The sequence below is a fragment of the Lissotriton helveticus genome, chromosome 4_1 (assembly GCF_964261635.1).
Source record: "Lissotriton helveticus chromosome 4_1, aLisHel1.1, whole genome shotgun sequence".
NCBI lineage: Eukaryota > Metazoa > Chordata > Amphibia > Caudata > Salamandridae > Lissotriton > Lissotriton helveticus.
Genome location: NC_136063.1, coordinates 2,008,057,541 through 2,008,078,374, shown reverse-complemented (window position 1 = coordinate 2,008,078,374; position 20,834 = coordinate 2,008,057,541). Strand labels below are relative to the sequence as shown.

The following is a 20,834-nucleotide window of genomic DNA, read 5'->3' as shown; positions in this document are numbered from 1 at the left end:
TCTTAAAGACATATTAGTACACAGCCATCTTCACCCTGTAGTAACCAACTGGCTCAAACAAGCCAAAGGATTCCGCAAATGTGGGAACTGCTAAGACTGTAAACACAGTGCAATGTCATTGAAACTACCCTGGAGTGAACCAAAACAACATGGAAAATTCCTAAGTTGATTATCTGTAACACTGACTTCGTGGTGTACACCATCGTTAAAAAATCATTAACACTAGTAAATATTTATTTTGTCTATCACTTGTCACGTGATGCTATAAAATCACTATGTCATTATTATTTAATCGGGTCTGACCCAGTTTGGGGTCAGATGACCAAGACCAAGGACGTGGTCGAAAGGCATCTTTTTGTCATGCAAGAACTACTTTGTTACCTGAACAGTGGGCTCGTTAAGTGCTGTTTTTCACTTCGTTTCATCTGGAAATGAATATATATATATATATAAAAATAAATAAATAAATAAATATATATATATATATATATATATATATATATATATATATATATATATATATATATATATATATACCTACTGGCGGTCGCCAGTAGGTATATATAGTTAGGATTTTTTCTCTATGGGATTTTTGAAAATTCTATGTCGAATAACTTTGGCGTTTGAGGACGGAATTGGCTGAAACTTTCAGGAAAATGGAACATTTTGTTTCTGAGCAGCCCCTGAAAATTTGGGGGGTTTCGTCAAGGGGGGGGCCGAGAAAAAAGGGGGGTCCCAAAACACGTTTTTCCCATGCAATTTTCCTTAGGGCGGTTGGCCTCACTTTTAGCTCGAACGGCTGAATGGATTTCCACGAAACTTGGCAAAATTGTAGGGACTGGTAGCCCGATGTGCCTTTGCTAGGTCTCAATATATGTGTTCCAGTGGATTTTGAGAAATTAACGTTCAAAAAAATATATATATCTGTAAGCGCGCTCTGGGCAGCGCCCCGGTTCGCGTACCTGACGCGTAACGGACCTTCGCGGAGCGAAGCTGATTGGCTCTCTGGTGTCTGTCAACATTCTAAACAGTCCGGAGCGGCCGCCATCTTGTCTCTCGGTAGGATCGAGAGACAAGATGCGGTGAAAAACGAAGGGGGAAATGAAGGAAATGGGGCAAGGTAGACCCCTCCTGACCCCCTAGGATTGATGAGGGGGATATTAAAGTGCCCCGCGGGGCAAAACATTTTTTTGGTGATTTTTTGCCATAGAGGCGCGTCCCGGTACGCGAACCGGGCAGCTAACTGGCAGCGTAACGGGAGTCCGCCATCTTGTGTTTATGGAGCATCCGGTTCGCGTACCGGGTAGCGTCCCGGTAAGCGTAACAAGAGAAACAGTAAAAAAAAAAAAAAAATGGATAGATTATCAAGAAAACTTTGAAAAATTGTAGGGACTGTTTGTTTGATGTGCCTTTGCAAGGCCTCAAGATATGTGCACGTGTGGATTTTGTCTAATTAAGGTTAAAAAAAATATATATATCTGTAAGCGTGCTCCGGCGCGCTTACGTTACGGGTTTTGTTTGCGCTGCAGAGCCGATACGTCACGGTTATGCGACGCGTCATGAGGCGTCTCACGTGGCTACGTGATACGTCACGTAATAAAGAATATATTTTACAGATATAGATATTAGCTTTTAAAAAACCAATGAAATTCACTGAAAAAACCATAGGTTATAGACCATATATAGTTAGGAATTTGCATTTACAAAACCTTGAAAATTCACTGAAAAAACCATAGGTTAGAGACCATATATAGTTAGCTGGACATTTTATTGACATAAAACCAATGGAATTCTATATATAGTAAGTTGCACTAACTATATATCGCGCACCCGCAATCCACTGCTGATGATGTCACATATTACATCATTCATGACATGGTCAGTGACATCACTGATGACATCACTGATGACATCTCAAATGACATCACTGATGACATCACTGATGACATCATCTAGAGTCTGTGTGTTTTTGTAAAGTTTAAATATGTTTTACATATTGAAGAATGAGTGGATGTATGAAAGACTGAGTGTGTGTGTGGCTGGCTGGGAGGTGTGTGACTCTGTGCATATCAATGTGTACTTGTATCAGTGATTGTATAAGAGAGTAAGTATGTGTTAGTATATGTGTGAAAAAGTATGGTGTTCTGTGTTTAACTGTATAGATGAGGAAATCGAAGTGTGATTGATTCTTTACAGGACTGACTAGGTGTGTGAGTAACTCCATGGATGAGTGGCAGTGTGTGAGTGTCTGCATAGGTGTATGAGTGCATATGATAGTGTTGTAATAATGAGTGACTGTATGTATGAGTGATTGTATGGGTGAATGAGTGAATGTGTGTGTAGAGGTAGGAATCAGTGAGTGCGTATGTAGTAACTGGTATTGGTGTGTCATGATGTCATCAGTGATGTCATTTGAGATGTCATCAGTGATGTCATCAGTGATGTCATTTGAGATGACATCAGTGATGTCATCAGTGATGTCACTGAAGTATGGTGTTCTGTGTTTAACTGTATAGATGAGGAATTCGAAGTGTGATTGATTCTTTACAGGACTGACTAGATGTGTGAGTAACTCCATGGATGAGTGGCAGTGTGTGAGTGTCTGCATAGGTGTATGAGTGCATATGATAGTGTTGTAATAGTGAGTGACAGTATGTATGAGTGATTGTATGGGTGAATGAGTGAATGTGTGTGTAGACGTAGGAATCAGTGAGTGCGTATGTAGTAACTGGTATTGGTGTGTCATGATGTCATTTGAGATGTCATCAGTGATGTCATCAGTGATGTCATTTGAGATGTCATCAGTGATGTCATCAGTGATGTCACTGACCATGTCATGAATGATGTAATATGTGACATCATCAGCAGTGGATTGCGGGTGCGCGATATATAGTTAGTGCAACTAACTATATATGGAATTTCATTGGTTTTATGTCAATAAAATGTCCAGCTAACTATATATGGTCTCTAACATATGGTTTTTTCAGTGAATATATATATAAATATATGTTTTGTGTTGATGCTATTTACCTCTTTTTCATTTGCAAGCCCAACCTGAATGTACTTCAGCAGTTTACATGAGCACCAGTTAAATTATACAAGATCACATTCATGGTATTTAGGCATAGGGATATTAGGTGATATTACGTGATTTGCTCAGAATCACAAGATGGCATACTTACGCAGAGAATAGAACCTTTTTCTCCAGTTCCATAGTCTGTAGCTCTGGCCATAATTTCACATCCTGGGTAGTGGGAGGGTGGCAGGCAGAAGTCACAGTAAAGCTTGACTTGTTATGGGCTCGGGTTCCAACAGGACTTCGAGCTGATCTAGAGCCAGGCTTCAGTGTCGAGCCTAGCTCGAGCCTTCAGTGGTTCACACTCCTCTAGAGTGCTGTAGAAGCAGGACGTTTAACCAGGCTTCTGCCCAAAAGTTAATGTCAAGCACAGTACTTTAGCAAGGATACCATAGACCCTGGTGCAAGCAAGGACAATGGCTACTTTGACTGCTGTTGAGGTAGTGAAATACAGCACTGTAAATATTCACTGGGCCCTTCACGTTTCTGTGCGCTGGTGCCACTACCCCTGCTGCACCAATGCCAGCTACGCCTCTGTTTAAGCAGGTGGTGCCACTGTGCAGCTGCAGAAATCGCAGCACATATAGGAATGTGTCCGCACTTTGCTAGTCAAGCACAGGAAAAATGCACTTTAACTAGCATGTGCTATGAAATGTGTATCAGTGCAGTGCGTTATTGCAAATAAGAGGCAATCCTTGTCCCAGCGCCCTCTCAAACGGTGAATACTCCGTTCTACATCATAAGGCCAAACACTAATAATGCTATGAGAGCTTGCCATATATGAGGTCATCAGATGCCTCCATGTCGCCAATGACGTCATGTTCCAGCTTTGGGCAATCATTTAGCAGCTCAATGCGTTACAGGTAGCTATAGTCCTGGTTAACATCTATTACATTTCTAGAATTAAATGACTTGCAGAAGGAACATCTGGAATGGAACGGTGTGTCCTCGATTACATGACGCCATCTAGTGACCTTAAATACATACACTTGTTGTAGTCTTTACGATTGTAGTGCTTGGTTAAATTAATTATGCGACCCCAAATCTAATATAGAGCTTATGCGCACATGTACTCGCAGCTTATCTGCCCGCGAACTGCATCTCGGATGTGAGTAATGGCAATAAACAGCCTCTTGAACATTGATTAAGGATAAACGTCTCAAAACAAAACAAATCGAACGTGTCTCTAGAATTCTGTTCCTGCTTATTTGCAGAAAAAAAGAACAAAATAAATGATAGGAACTCAGAACTTGACACGTCTCAAGTTTTGCGAGGCAATGGAAACAGGAATCATGTAAAAGAGAAGAGATAAACTATAAATTGAAAACTGTTCAACCCCCCACTCTGAAAATCTTTAACCACTGGAAAACAAACAATAAATAATCTTGCACAAAGAGAGGAACTGTTTGACAGAGTACAAAGCTTACAGTGCTATTTGTAAAGCAGGCCCAAGACAGAGAGGGATCCATTTATTTACTCAGCGATTTAAAAGTGGCTACTCTAATTCTTTCTCTTGACAGCTAAATGCTGGGTTGCTAAGTTACTGCTATTTGACATCATCTCTTCCCAAAAGTGTTCCTGCTTTTGACAGGTTTGCATGATTCACTGGGCGAGCCAGATCGTTACTCACTTTTCCAGTGACGTCTGTGTAATCATTTTCAATTCACATCATGTAGTCCACAGCAGCCCCCTCCCAATCCACAGAAAAATACTTAAAGGACTTGTCAGCTACACAGCGCGCTGTAACTAGACTAGACAGACCCCACCTTCCATATTAAAGTTATTATGCTTGCATTTAGCATCTTTCTACTGTGTTGGTTTGTTGGTTCAGTGAAGGAAATCAAGGAAAAATAGGAAATTGCTGTTTCGTTAAAGAGTTCCTTTCTTTCATGGTAAACACATCTATTGAGAGCAGAGATAATAATGTCCATTACTGCTTTGGATGTGAGCCAAGAAGTCCTTGTTATATCAAATGTCTGTGCCAAGTGAACATTCACCTGTTGGCATAATAACTAGAGGGCAGAATGTTCTAACAAATAAAACAAAGGCCTCATGGAGTTTGTTCACAGCAACAGCTGTGAAGGACAACTTTGAAATGTTGGAGCTCCAGACTTCTACCAGTCATTAGAAGCCCAGAGCACTCCATTGTTTTCAATAGAGCTCCCAAAATTCCAGTGTTCTAATATAGCCTTAGAGCTCACTGTAGCGGGCTCTACCAGCCATTAAAGGCCCAAGTATTTAATGGCTGGTAGAGCCTGCTATGGAGGGCTTTACGGCTAATAGAACTTTCTGCCCTTAGATGAAAGAAAGTTCTAATTGACAAAACAAAGGCCTCATGGATGCCAAGGGGTCTGAAATCCCAACAGGCTCCGTGAGGACTTTATTTCAAAGGAACATCTGTGAAAGGCAATCAATGGAATGTTGGAGCTTGGAGCACTCTATTGTTTTCAATGGAGCTCACATCATTCCAATATTCTAATATGGGTTGGAATTAGATAACTTTAAGTTATTCATTTTAGTCTTACATAAACATTTGATAGATTCACAACGATGTAATATTATTCCCACAGTACTCTAGAAGAGAGGGGACATGGAATTTGGCATGCAACCAGTAGCGGCCCGTGGAGGGAGTACCGCGGGGCGGTGGGGTGGGGGATACTAAACTACAGCTCACGGACTACCGGAGTAACAAAGAAATAAATAAAACGAATTTCATTGCGCGCGCTGAAATGCATTTGGCGTTTCAGCGAGCGCAATGAAATTCATTTTATTTATTTATTTATTTATTTACATTACTCCAGTCAGCTGTGAGTCGGAGTTTACTAACACCCACCCTGCCCCTCCCCCACCTCACCGCCCCGCGGCACTCCCTCCACGGGCCGCTACTGCATGCAACAATAATAGTTTTTTATTGCATCCATTACAGCAGCGTTTTCTGTTATGCACTGAACATATCACTATTACCAGTTTTAATGTTAGTCACAGTATTATCTTCAGAAAGATGAAAGGTTAATTGAATTGCCCATGCCCAGAAGTAAATGCAGGCAAGTAGATTTCACAAAGATGTCGTAGAAAGCCTACAAATCACTGTGCCACTTTACCAATATCCTGGAAGTTAGGGCGCATATTACCGTAGACACAGCGTACATTAAAAAGTCAATGTAAAAAAATTGAAACATGCCTAGACAGATCTCAGTGCTTAGTTTGTGCTGGTGGTTAAATGTTATAGGCCCCAGCAATCAGAATTGAGGGCTGGGATTTATTTTTCACTCTCAAACCTTAATCTACCATGAGAGAGAAAGTCAGAACAGGGAAGAAAAAGGAAGAAGATAAAGGTAGCAAGAAAAATGCAAAGGGGAAAGCAGGGTTGAAAAAGAGCCAACGAGCATGAGATAGAGACAAGAAGTGTAGGGTTGTCAAAGCTAAAGACAGTGGATGAATTCAGGATTAACTGGCCTTGGTATTCAGCAACGCTGGCATTCAGCAGCACCAGCTTTGCGCTCCTAAGAAAAAGTTTTGTTTCCCTGCATTTTTTGGCACAAATTAATCAGTGGTATGTAAATATTAAGATTCTTCTTGTTAGCAGACTGTGCCTATAGACTGAGTAAACATCTTTGTTTACTTAAAGGAAGATACTTTCCTTCTTTTTAGAAGTTACTCTACTCACCTGACGCAGTAGTGTGATTGAATTAAAATGTTGATTGAATACAAGCTTACATAGAGTTAACTTATAGTTGTGGTCATCAACTGAGAAATAAATATCAAAACGTCTGACAGCCTATTGATGGGAGAGAATTTAAAATCCACCTGATTGACTGTTTGTATTGGAGTAGGATCAAGACTGATTTGCATACGGCTGGGTCCAAAGTAAGGTGACATCAGGGGCGGCTGGTGACATTTGAAAGTGGTGAGGCGTAAAAGTTCAGGATGAGCGGCATGTAGCGAGCGGAGCATACCTTCTAATTACACTTCCACCACACACAACACATTCATCCATCCATCCTGCATCCATGACATTCATCCATCCATCCTGCATCTATGACATTCATCCATCCATCCTGCATCAATGACATTCATCCATCCGTCCTGCATCCGTGACATTCATCCATCCATCCTGAATCCATGACATGTATCCATCCATCCTGCATCTATGACATTCATCCATCCATCCTGCATCCGTAACATTCATCCATCCATCCTGCATCCGTGACATTCATCCATCCATCCTGCATCTATGGCATTCATCCATCCATCCTGCATCAATGACATTCATCTATCCATCCTGAATCCGTGACATTCATCCATCCATCCTGCATCAATGACATTTATCCATCCATCCTGCATCCATGACATTCATCCATCCATCCTGAATCCATGACATCCATCCATCCTGCATCCATGACATTCATCCATCCACCTGCATCCATGACGTTCACCCATCCACCTGCAGCCATGAATTCAAACTGTCCTACATGAAATTCATCCATCTACCCATCATCAATAGAATTCAATGTATCCATTCTCGCAGCATCCAGGAGTCACCACCCCCCCTCTCGCTCCCCCACCCACCAGTATCTCCGGCAGGTTGCTGTGCCTGATATCCACCAGCAGGTGCCGCAGTGTCAATTGAGGCAGATTCAACATGCCCTTGCATCACGGCCTGCAGCGCTTTGCATTAGGGACTTTGTAGGCCCCAGCAGACCCAGCGGCATCCTCACTTTTCACACAGCTCCTTTGCGTGGCTTTATTTGACCCCTCTGGTGGAGTCCATTGCATACATTGCAAAGACCAGCCGTGTGCCATAAAAAGGGGGGCCGCTGGCGGTGCGGGGCCGGGGGATTAGAAAGAGCGCCAACCAAACTCTGCTCCGCATTGAATGTTTCCCAAAATACCGACACATGGCGATTGGAGAAAGCAAAAAAAAAAAAGAAATGATAAAAATGACAGCATTCTAACTTCAAAGCGCGGACTGTGCAGCTCGCAGGATGTCTGTCGGGGGCTCGCACAAAGCTGGCTTAACACTTCCCTGCACAGTAAATCAAAGTGACATGCCCTGGGGGCACAGGGGCAGGCACCCACCCCACCCGACCCTAGCGCCACCCCTGAAACCAGTCAGCAGCAACATTATGCGTTCAGATGCACTGTCGCGGGCGGCTCGCAAGGGAGGGGGATGTGGGGGTGGATGTCACGCGGGGTGAGGGGGTGTCGTGGGGGGGTTGGGGGGAAGGTGTTTATTAAAATAAAATGTAAAAATCCTACCTGAGGTCCTGAGTAGGTCCGCGCCGCCCCAAGTCCGTCCGTTGACACCTACAGCCTACAGCCCCTCTAAGCCAATCCTGGTGCTGCCAGCAGCGCCAAGGCATGGCTATTCTTCGCCCAATGCACGCCCATTAGGAGCCCAATGGGCTCCTAATGGGCATGCGCAAACAGGTCAAAACACAAGTGCGCATGAGTGGGCACGGTGCAAAAATTCGCCCTCCGTCCCCACTCATGCACACTTGTGTTGTGCTGCTTCCTGTTGCCCCCCACTGGTCTGACAATCATGTCAGTCAACATGACGCGGACCGCCCACCCCCTTCGGGGTGGGCGGACCGGCGTCATGTTGACTGACATGATTGTCAGTTCTCCCTCGGCGTCTTTGAACTTAAGTAAACTGAGAGTTTACTAGCTGCGGTCGGGGGGGGCTACGCCCCCACGCCCCAATGGACTGGGTGACATGTTGGGCAACAGAATTATGGGTTGAAATGCTACCCTAACAACCTTTTGTGCATTTGATGAACCACCAGGGTATGCTCAGACATAAGTACTATGCTTACTGTGCCACTGGAACTAAGCTACACCCAACTTACAAGCCCTAATCAGACTGGACTCGCTCTTGGGTTGTTTGCGTTCTGGTTCAGGGAGACCTAGCCTGGCAGTTTGGGCTGAGCTATTCCTATTGGAGCAGGGCCAAGACTGATTTTCTTCTGGCTTGGCCCAAACTGAGGTGGCATGGGGGGCAATGAACAATGGGTTTTAATGCTGCCCCGGGGGCTTGCAAATGATTATTGCATAGCATTCCTCCAATCATCTTATGTGTGTTTCTTTCTTCTGTTGCTTCACCTGCTCCATCCTCCACATCTCTCATACTTCCCCCTTATTGTTCTACTCTTGAAACTTGCTTCTCATCTCTTCCATGTTGGTCCTTGTTGTCCTATCTGTCTACTTATCTGTTCTATCATTCAGCTCTATTTGATGGTCACTTGTTTACTGTAGCAATAGATTTTTTAGTGTTTCTTCTGTATCATCATATGGAGATTTTTTGTGCCCTTCAATGTTGCTTTTACTTGTAAAGTGCACCACTGCTCAGTCTGGGTTGAGCTACTCCCTATAAAAATGCTAAATAAAATAAATAAAAATAAAGATTGGTAAGGTCAGAATTATTAGTCTACTGCTTCGCCCACAAATATTGGGAAAAGTGTATATATCTGAAGATTGGGATTTGCTATTCTAACTCCAGTCCAGCAAATGTTGGGAAATAATCATATATATCGGGATGGGGGTTCCGTTTACTTCTCTCATACCAATTCTATAAAAACTTAGTAGAATGCATGTATTTGATATGGTCAGATTTATTATTCTACCTTCAGTCCCAAAAACGATGAGAAAGTGAATATTTGGTAAGGCGTTCACCTATACAATTCTAATTTCAGTGCTACATATTTTGAGAAGAAGGGACATATATTTGCGATAAAGGGCAGAATTGATGTGCCAACTCTATTACCCAAAACATTGGGAAAAGTGTATATATTTGGGAGTGGTCAAATTCACAATTCAAGCTTATTAAAATCTACATATTAGTGTTTTGCTAAAGAGCAAAACAGTTAGACATTTGATTTGGAAATGTGAACACAACTGTCAGATAATGAGTTTTGCCATTTTGAAATTCAGATATAAGATATCAGGCAAGAACAGACATGAAATCCTTGAAGGGATACATCAAAAAAGTTACAATGACACTTATAACATGATTGGCAATTGTTGATCTTTAATGTCAGCATTATGCTTAATACTAACAGTCTTTAAATCATATAAAACATACCCTATTCTCTAGACTTTGGTAAGCAAGGGGCTGTACTTTACTAGATGGTATAGCATAAACTATCAGCCAGTGCCTTGCACACTGCCAAGTCACTTTCCCCCAAATATATCAATGTAATTGAAGTAGTATACTTCATCGGGCACCATTCAAACCCTACTTTTGGGGAGTCACTAAGCTTTGCTATGGGATATGTAATAATATTGGCATTGCTAATGTCCCCTTTCAGGAAATAAGACACAAGTAATCAGCTGGGAGTTCACATCTTGCCAAGGCTATGCCACTGAATATCCAACACTTTGGAAATAATATCTTGCCACAGTCCAGTAGCACTTTAAATTAGGCCTGTGTCCATTGACTTAGAGTCAAAATCATTTGGGTCTTTTGTCCATTTAGTAGTTTATTGACTACTTATCAATCTAAGTATATAATTAATTTCTGAATGAGTCCTCCTTCTAAATTACAAGCCAATTTGACGAGCATGTCCTTTGACTGCATCTGCAGTGGAACTCACTGAATCAATATGACAAGCTTGAGATAATTGTGCAATGACCTTCCATTTCTAAATGTAAATGTATGGGATATCAGACTCAAAAAGAACATGTATGAATTAATTAAATGGAAGCTTAAAGACATATGTAATGACAATGGTAATTGAATTCCTGAAAGTTTACCTTGGGTTTCCTGGTTTCTAAACTGATAGCCTGCCTTTTCTTTGAAATGCTGTTTTATATCCCTCAATCATTATCATGCCACCATGCAGAGATGCTCTTCAATAGAAGGTAAGACATAAGTCAACAACGAGGTCCTTTATCCATGCCATGCTAATGTCACCTAAATATGGCAATGTTATTTCACTTTTGGACCTCTGGTTTTTGACCTTTGATAAGGAGTTGGACTTCCAATGAAGGGACGCCTACTGCAATGCCTTTACTGTAATCTCCAGTGCCTCCTTTCAAAATATGGTGAGTAACCCCATAGCTAGGATAAGGGCTCTGAGCTTATTAACATATGCACATATAAGTATACACAGGAGTAGGCTGAGCAAGGAACACTGTTATTCACCTCTGCATGGTATCTGTGCATAGGTACTATTGTGAATGACAGAGCCCAGACTAAAATTAACATGATTTGATTGAAGGCCAAAAGGGACTGCAGCATAACATGTAATGTTTTCACTTAGTTCTAAATCTGTAAATGTTTTTTACTGTAGCTCTAGATTGGCCTATAATACAAAGGTCAGAGTTGATGCCTCGACTACAAACCACAGGGCCTGGAATCCAACAATTAATTCAGCTTTAAAATGTGTGCCTTCTTCATAATTTGGCATATGTTTCTGTGCAATCCTTTAATAAATGCTTTGTCTGTTGATGTATATGATGCTTTTATATCTAAGTGGTTCAATAACAAATGTGCAAACCCTGATATTTATTAGAGCAACAGAAATCTCTAAGGTACATTACTGATGCCCCTGATGTAGCAAATATATCTTCAAATATGTTACGACAATATTTTTGATTCAGGAAATGTACTGCTTAAAGCTATTATAAATCTTTTAAACTATTTTAATTAAATCTAGATACATTCTTTTTTAGGTAATAAGGATATTTTATGTCTCCTGCAAACATTCGATGAGTCCCTATACAAAAGAAATCAATGTATTGAGTATTAGCTATTATCAAAAATCCTTCTCTTGGTTACGCGTGTTATAGGAAACATTCCCTATTCAGTCTTGTTTAGCTAGAATATACTCTTGTAGTTAGCCCACTTGCATATGAAGAAACTGTACTACAGAATCATTTTTCTTCAGTTCGCTGAAACATGTCATCAATGTGCTATTGATTTCTGCTAGAAAATGTCTTAAATTGTCACCAATAGAGACAAGCATAAACCAGAATCACAGTCAGATCAAGCAGACACCATCTCCCATAAACACACTATCACCCTTAAACTTAGGAAGAGTTAGTCACTGTAAGGCTCCTTTTCTAGAAAATATTGATATTGATCTGAAAAGAAGTAAGGTTCAAATGTAATGCATAATAACATCCAGAAAACTAACTCAGTGACATAGGTTGCGTTCCATTGAATTAGTAGTGGATTCATTCTATTATTTACTGTTATTCCCAAATTTACTACTATGGCGATGGCTTTTGCAGATTTCTGACTGTATGTGGAAGTCACAGTTCCTTGACCCACCCCTTTCTTTCCTCCAGGTTTCTCACAGATCTGCCTGCCCATTGTGCTGTTTCTCTGATAGATTCACCTTTGAAGCAAGCAAGAGACTGACCTCTGGTGTGGGGTTTGAGGTTAGTAGCAAGGGGATTAATTACAAGTGATGGTGGATTTGAGGATGTCCCTGAGTGGTCCACAGAGTTTGCGAACCTCAGAGTGATGTCAACAAAATCAACACAGGAACTTGATAAATCCTGTTAGAGTGTCACTAGAGGTGGTCATGATTTAAGCCACAACTCTACAGCCTCGTCCAGTTTCTCTTACATGGAATTCAGCTTGTAGTTGTGTCCAGATCGCTCCCAAGCCAGGTAACTGTTCCTGTACACCACGTCCTGCACTCACGCTGTCAACAGCATCTTCAACCTACACTCACAGTGAGACACTATCATGAATGGAATTATTGTGCAGAGGAGAGGGTTCATACACATTCACATTTGATAATGACTTTCATGCCTACAAATGAATATCAAAACATTTTTGACAATACTATGCAAAGGAAAATCATGCAGCGCCACAATGGATGGGGAAACCTATGACTGTGAGAAAGTATTGAGACTTCGTCACACTTTGTAAAGGAACACAGTGTTGGTGAGATCCCATTAGGAGAGACTAATCAGGAAAGACTCAAAGGAGGCAGAAATTAAGAGGAAACATCAAGCTAACTCTGAGGTACATTGTGATCATTTTGGTATTATAGGTTGTTCCTTAACTGTTATTTCTTCTTTTATTTTGCCTCATTGAAAATCTCTTCACATCTTCAATACTAAGGGCTCTTACTGACACTTTGCATGAAAAGGGGCCAGCTAGCTCTGAAAACCCAGGTATTTTAAGAAACATACTTAATGTGGAGTATTACTCCTAGTCCTGCCCTGCAGTATAGCAGATGCATGGTAACATTCTGCCAAGCATATACATGTCCTCTGCATGTCATCCAGTAGTATCCCTGGGATGTACAGCAGCCATGCCTGAAACACACTGTGGCCTTCGCTACACCTTTAAGATGGACAAAGTATAACTGCAAGGGAATGTTCAGATGGACATACCCAGTGTCTTTCTCGTCTTTAAGCCCATTTCCCTTTATCCTGGTCAGTGATGTTACTTTAGTCTGTGCTCTCAGTGGGATAAATGCTACACAAGGGGAGCATGCTTCTCTTGAAACAATTAAATGAAGGCAGTTCATGCATGTCCCTGTGACTGATGCCTACTATAATAATCATACTTTGTAGTGCTACAGTCTAGAACTGTTATGGAATCATGGTTAGTAACATTATTTTTAAGACATACATACTTTTATAACATCCTAAGACAAGGGTGAACGTTCAATTAGCTGTACATCATTGTGTAAATGCTGAAAGGTTTACAGTGAAAAGAAACACATAACATTGTTTTATGAAATTTAAACAATCATTATTGCAAGAAACACTGTAATAATATTAAAAAAAATGTATGTGTGTACAGTTGTACATGGATCTGTATAAACTACAAACATTCATCTTCAGGTTTTTAAATAAGCACAGTATTCAATATTTAACTTAACTAAGACAAATCAAGGCAACTATGCAGAATAGAAAAGCATATTATACATACCCTTAATATTTCTTCCACGCAACTGGAATCATTAGGAAGGGTGATCTAGATGAAAAAACACAGAACACTTAGTATTTTTATAACGGATTATGGTTAATAATAGATGACATATGATTACTAAGTTTAACCATAAAACATAAGCATTCTTTGGTAAGGTACTCATCTTTTTATTTGGTTTTATGTCGTAATTCTCAGATAGTTGTATTCACAAAGATGTGTAGCTCGTAGGTTTATGGCATATTTATAGGCTTATGTGTTGGAAAGGGATTACTGAAAGTTCACAAACATTTTAGTTAGGCATTCCCACCAAACACAACCCCATAATGTTATTTCTAAATGGGTTAGACTAAGGGTCATATTAGAGTTTGGCAGAGTGAGAGTACTGCTGTAAATCAGTCATGTTCCTGCCCCACTAACACTGGCAGTATTTCCACTCTATTTAGTTTCTGAGGAAGAGTTGATGTCCACCTCTATACACCACTGACATGTCAAGGGCCTCCTTATTACAGTGATGGCTGTCCCATCCTACTTATGGTGGGGCAACCATGACTCCTTTCCCCTGTCAATTTCCATCATGCGATGCATGGTGGACATTGGCAGGGAAAATGCTGGTTGACCCCCACAGAAAAGGCCATTTATTGTGTGTATTGAGAACACAAACTCCTACTTTGAGGGTTTATTTTCTCAATACAAACAGTCTGCTGAGCGAATGCTTGAAACATGGTGTCCACTTGGCAAACCCTCAATGCTGTGAAGGGAGATTCCGTCATGGAGTATTTTTTATAAAGTTTTGTTTCCACTAAAGTGAGCAATAATCTTATTTTATCAGAAAATTAGATTTCAAAACTAAGTGACAAAAATCTTAGATTAAAGTATCTAGCAGCTGGATGTATGACGTTACAACGCATACTTTTACAACGCCTACCATTACAACGAATTTTTTACAACGCAAAAACTTTTACAACGCATACCATTACAACGCAAGATTTTACAACGCAAGTACCTTTACAACGCATACCATTACAACGTAAATATTGGTAAGTATATAATATTTTTTTTAATATAAATTATTTTTAATTATTAAAATATAATTAAATTTTATTTAATTTTATTTAATTAATTTAATTTAAATATAATTTAAATATAATGTTACTTTATTTTTACAAATTAACCCTGTACCCCAAAAAACCAAAACTGACCCTGAACCCTAAAAATATTTTTTTTAATTTAAATTAATTTAAACTATTAAAATATAATTAATTTATATTTAATTACATTTAATTAATTTAATTTAAATATAATTGTATTTTATTTTTACAAATTAACCCTGTACCCCAAAAACCCCAAACTGTCCCTGAACCCTAAAAATACCCCTTTACCCAAAAACCCAAAACTGTCCCTGAACCCTAAAAATACCCCTTTACCCAAAAACTGAAAACTGACCCTGAACCCTAAAATTACCCCTTTACCCAAAAACTGAAAACTGACCCTGAACCCTAAAAATACCCCTTTACCCAAAAACTGAAAACTGACCCTGAACCCTGAAAATACCCCTTTACTCAAAAACTGAAAACTAAACCTGAACCCTAAAAATACCCCTTTACCCAAAAACTGAAAACTGACCCTGAACCCTAAAAATACCCCTTTACCCAAAAACTGAAAACTGACCCTGAACCCTAAAAATACCCCTTTACCCAAAAACTGAAAACTGACCCTGAACCCTAAAAATAGGAAAATATATGCCTAAGGTTTTGTTATTGTACTTAGCGAGCTGTTCAGGAGAATGTAGCCTAACACTATACATTGAAAATGCGTTTTGGCTTTCTGACCTTTTCTATATATTTAGTGTTCTGCCCTGGAGGGTATAACGTTCACACTTTAGGAATGACTTAATATATAAAAATCGGATTCCCTACACGGTAAGACACTTTTCATACCACATGGTAAGGACACTTTTCATACCACATGTCACTACAGTGCATTTGCACTGCAGCGCAGCCAAAGTAAAGTGGTGCTCATGGCAACTAAGTTTATTTATTATATATATGTTTGTGGTGGAAGTGTACACGGCAGTCTGTATGTGGCATTTAACTGCAATGCCATTGTTGTATTTTCTCCTGTATATACCAAGGCTTCACAGGAAAGTTAAACAGACAAATAGGGTGAAATCAACTTTAAAAGTAATATTTTTGAGCCAGCGCACTGGAAAGCAGCTGCACAGTGCAAAGAGGCTTGATACCAGCTAAAACAGATAATCAATACAGAAGGGTATGCAGTTCCTGAACTGCATGCCCTTCTTTATTGATTAATTGTTGGTGATGTATGCTGGACCAGGTCAAAAAAAGCCCTTAGTCCCAATTATTTGTAGACTCCAGCTAAAACAGAGACATAAAAAAGGTGAAATGTCAAGGTGAGCATACAGAAAAGGTAAATGCTCTACACCTCGTACATCTGTATTTGGATTTCTCTGAATACAATATACATTCAATCCAGCAGGTCCAAAGTTCTAGGACCTAACACATTTTTGGTGCACACATTTGTCTTGTATGAGGTCTCATGAAATAGTACAGTTGGAGCAAATGAGTGTGGTACATAGGACTGTGGAGGGGAGACTGAAAACTGAGCTCATTTCAAATGTATTACATTTTAAAAAGTGAATTATTCAAGTGAATGCTGATTCTTAATAACATTGTATTTGTTATTATGACTGTCGAATTATTGTTAATTAATATAATTTCTATTTGATTTCATTAGTTTTATGTAGAATAGAGTTCTTAGTGTGGATAATAATGTTGGACTCACCAAACCAAGGAAAACTTCATGAATAGGGCTTCCACTAATCTACGAGGGGTGATATGTTTTGGAGAAGAAACATACACAAAAGTAACAAGCATTCGCCAAGACAATAGATCTCTCCTTTAAAAGGCTAAGCTATTGACTTTAGAAATGTTTTTTGTGAGACTACATTGGCGTAGCACAAAATAAAAGCAGAGAGAGAGAAAGATAGAAGACACATTGACGTCTATGGAGTGCTGCAAATAGTTTTGAATAAAGTGTTCCCTTCGGTATTCTGTGGAATAACAGCACTCATCTCATCAAAACAATGTATAAGCTTAATGGTCTTGGGTAGGACAACACAGAAATAAGGAAGAAAGTCATTAAATTAAGAGCAAAACAATGATACAGAAAAAAAGTCAGTCATGATCAAGGACTAACATAAAGACCACTCTAATTAAATGTCATGTATTGGAAATACAAGGTCTGATGTGCATATTACCAACTTGGTGAGTTGTTCAGTATTTACAAACATTTTTAGTTCAGTCCAACCCTTTAACCATTAGGAGATGCACTCCTGTGAAGGTTAATAGCAAATCCCTTTCCAGAAAAGAAAGGGCAATGAACACCCCCAAAATTGGTGGGTGTGTTAGGGAAGGTAGTTAACAATGGAGAATGTTAAGGAGATAAAAGGTAGAACTACAGCCTAAATAAAGCATAGTCAATAACTACAATTATGGACGCAAATGCAAACTCACAAATGGTTCCCACTAGTACTCCTTGAAAGCTGCATCTATCACACATTGTACTTAGTACTCTGGAAAGCTATGTAAAGTAAAAAAAAAAATCCTTAAAAATCGACCTAAAATTGTTAACAGATAAAGGCACTTGGGGCCCATTTGGGTGCTGAATTAAAATGTGAAGATTGGAATGTTGAACACGTCTTTGAAGACAATGGAGTGCTCTGACCTGCTAATGGCTGGTAGAAGCCCAGAGCATCAACATTCCAATGTTTATTTACAGATGTTGCTGTGAACAAAGGCCTCATGGAGCCCAAGGGGATTTCAACCTTTGTTTTACAAATTAGAACATTTTACCTTCTAGGGGTGAAATGTTCTAATAGCCTTAGAGACCTCCATAGTGGGCTCTACTGGCAATAAAAAGGCCCACTCCATGTTAAAGCTCGGGCCTTTAACACTGGAGCGGCCCTTCAATGGTCGGTAGAGACTGCTAAGTTGAGCTCTAAGGCTATATTAGAAAATTGGAATGTTGAGCACTCCATCGAAGACAATGGCGTGCTCTGGGCTTCTAATGGCTGGTAGATGTCTGGAGCATCAACATTCCAATGTTTGTAAACAGCTGTTGCTGTGAACAAAGCCCTCACAGAACCCAAGGGGATTTCAACAGCCTCAGGCTCCGTTAGACCTTTGTTTTACAAATTAGAACATTCTGTTCTCTAGAAGTGTGGAATTTTCTAATAGCCTTAGAGCCCTCTCTTGTGGGCTCTACCACCATTAAAGTATTGCTCCCTTGTTAAAGGCCCTTGTCTTTGGCTTAGGTCTTTATCGCTGGTGCAGGCCTTTAACACTTTGGCGCTGTGCTGATGACAGAGCGGTTCCATCATGGCCCTGCCGCCGCGCCTGCGCTGGGCGTTCTATTGAGCGGGCGGGGCCATGACGGAACCGCCCCGTCATGAGCACAGCCCAACCGCGGCTGATGACGGAGCGGTTCCGTCACCAGCATGCGGCCGCCCCACCCCCTTAGCACTGCGACGGAATAGCCGCCGCAGTGAAGGGGTTAATGGCCGCTAGAGCATGCTACGTCGGGCTCTAAGGCTATATTATCTGCTTTCTGGACAAAATACATACACAGCTTTCATTTTTTTTCAGTTTGCACTTCCTTACTGTTGAAAATAAACTGAAAACACGACCTGCACTTGGAAAGAGAATTAGTGACATTTAGGTGCATTAAACGCACACCTATTCAAACAGGTGTGCTAGATGTATAAAGTAATGATTTAGTCAATACACCCAATTAAACAAAACGTTAAAGCCCTAATCACTAATGGCAGTACCCAGTGAGTGTTTCGATTATTATGATAGAAATGTCTAGCATTCCTGTTACACAATCTGTTACATAAACTTTTTTTAACTCAGCTTCTCAGATTTCCAAGACAATTGCACAGTTATGTTGTTTTTAGTCAAGTACAAATAACGCCTTATGCTGCATATGTTCATGTTATTGTGCTGGAGTAAAGTCTAAGGGCCCGATTAAGAGTTTGGGGGTGATGTGTTGGGTCTGCATCACTAAACCCCTGTTGAGGCCACTTGGCAGATTAGGAGTTTATTGGTGTTTCCACTGCAGTGCCTCTAAAAACAGGCACCGCAACGGGAAAGCCAAAAGACTCAAGGGTCAATGCCTTGCAGAAACAGGTGTGCATGCACACAGGAGGAACCGCCAAGTAAACCCTGGTGGAGAGGAAACTCCTAATGTGCTTGGGGGAACCGCTGCGGTCCTGCCAAGCATATTGATGCCCTACAACGACCCAACACCGACAGGGAATGGCGGTGCCCTGGCACTGCGGTGAGGCAGTGACAGCCACACCAACAAACTCCTAATGGGGCAATAGGGAGACCGCAATGCCCCTGTGAGCCTGGCGGTCGAGGACCGCCAGGCTTGTAATCAACCCCAAGGGGAGCAGCTCCAGTGATGGTCAGGCAGCTCATGACTCATACTGGCAAGCCAACCAATTAATCATTGTTAAAACAGACCAGTTTAAAGATTTGTTTTTGTCCTTTTTAGGTCAGATGATTTTAGGTCCTGCAACATAAAAACAGCAAATAGTACTGATCTGCAGTGAAGGACATGATGCAAGCAGAACTTCAACGGCATGTGTTGACTGGCAAGGCTCTTCCTTTGGAAGTCTCTTGTCTACAAACCGAGCATTGTCATTTTGGGATTGTGGCAAACCACGCATAAACTGCCAGTATAATGATGCAAAAACAGAGCACTGAAGTTAGTAAATAACATTTCACTGAATAACACTGAAGTTCTTCTAGGAAGCCAAGTGTTAAAGCGACAAAAAGCTAATGCCATAACCTACTGAACTTTATACAGAATTAGACGTTGTGGCGTAAGTGTAAAACTTTCAGTTTCTGGGGAATTTGTAAAAATAAAATGCTACTTTGCATATCTATTCGTTACAATTTGTTAGTATAGCTAAACATTACTAAGATCGCTGTGTGTGTGTGTGTTAGCTATGCATTTCTTGACCGTAGTGACATCCAGTAGTTGAAGGTACTGAGCAAGAAAAATTGTGTTGAACATGATGGGACTAACTTGTGTATGAGGTAATTTCTGTTTAACATGCTACCGTTTTATAGCAGAGGTGTTTCATCAGCCATGTGGGTTGATATAGATTGTAAACCACTACAGTTTCTGGTATGTATCTGGTATGTGTTATATAAATCCACAAAATAAATAACACAATAATTTAAACAAAAATAGAAACTGTTAATTGTCACTTTCATTGAACGAAAGTGAACCTGTTTTACATTACCAGTAGTAGTGAGCGCTAACTTTAATGAGACATTAAATTATGACAGACTCAATTAGAAAGAAAAAATAATTAACCCCAAATAGAATGTCCATAAATTTGTAATGATGATTTTAAGCACACTAAGATTTCTAATACTGTGTTTGCATTCCCGTTTATCCAATAACACAGAAGCTGATACCGTTCTGCCTGCAAACGACACCATTAACTGTAATGGCATGCTTTATTTGACAGCACCTCCATTCAACTACAATAAAACGCAATTAATTTGCATGCTGTGAAATGTTTCTCTCAATTGTTTCTAAAACCATTTCATTCTTGTGAAACCTTTGCTGGAACTAGAAACAGGAGGAAAAGAGAGGAGTCTGATTGTGTTGACATGTATGTCTTCTGGTTAGGTTTTTCGTTGTTCGCATTCACATTTTTTTTTAAATGCCCCTTTTTTAGATAATTCTAAAGACAGCAATGTTGACGGTTATTTTTGCAGCTACCAGCAACAGGAAAATTGTGCATGTACTAAACCAGCAACA

At 40.3% G+C, this 20,834-nt stretch overlaps 1 protein-coding gene across 1 annotated transcript in view; it reads right to left on the bottom strand.

Annotated features, from left to right (window-relative positions):
• AFF2 (ALF transcription elongation factor 2) overlaps window positions 1–20,834 on the bottom strand; it is a 971,857-nt gene that overhangs the window by 502,847 nt on the left and 448,176 nt on the right. The window contains exon 4 of the mRNA XM_078688633.1: window positions 13,974–14,018. Coding sequence (XP_078544759.1) covers window positions 13,974–14,018 — 45 coding nt within the window. The remainder of the gene's footprint in view (window positions 1–13,973; window positions 14,019–20,834) is intronic.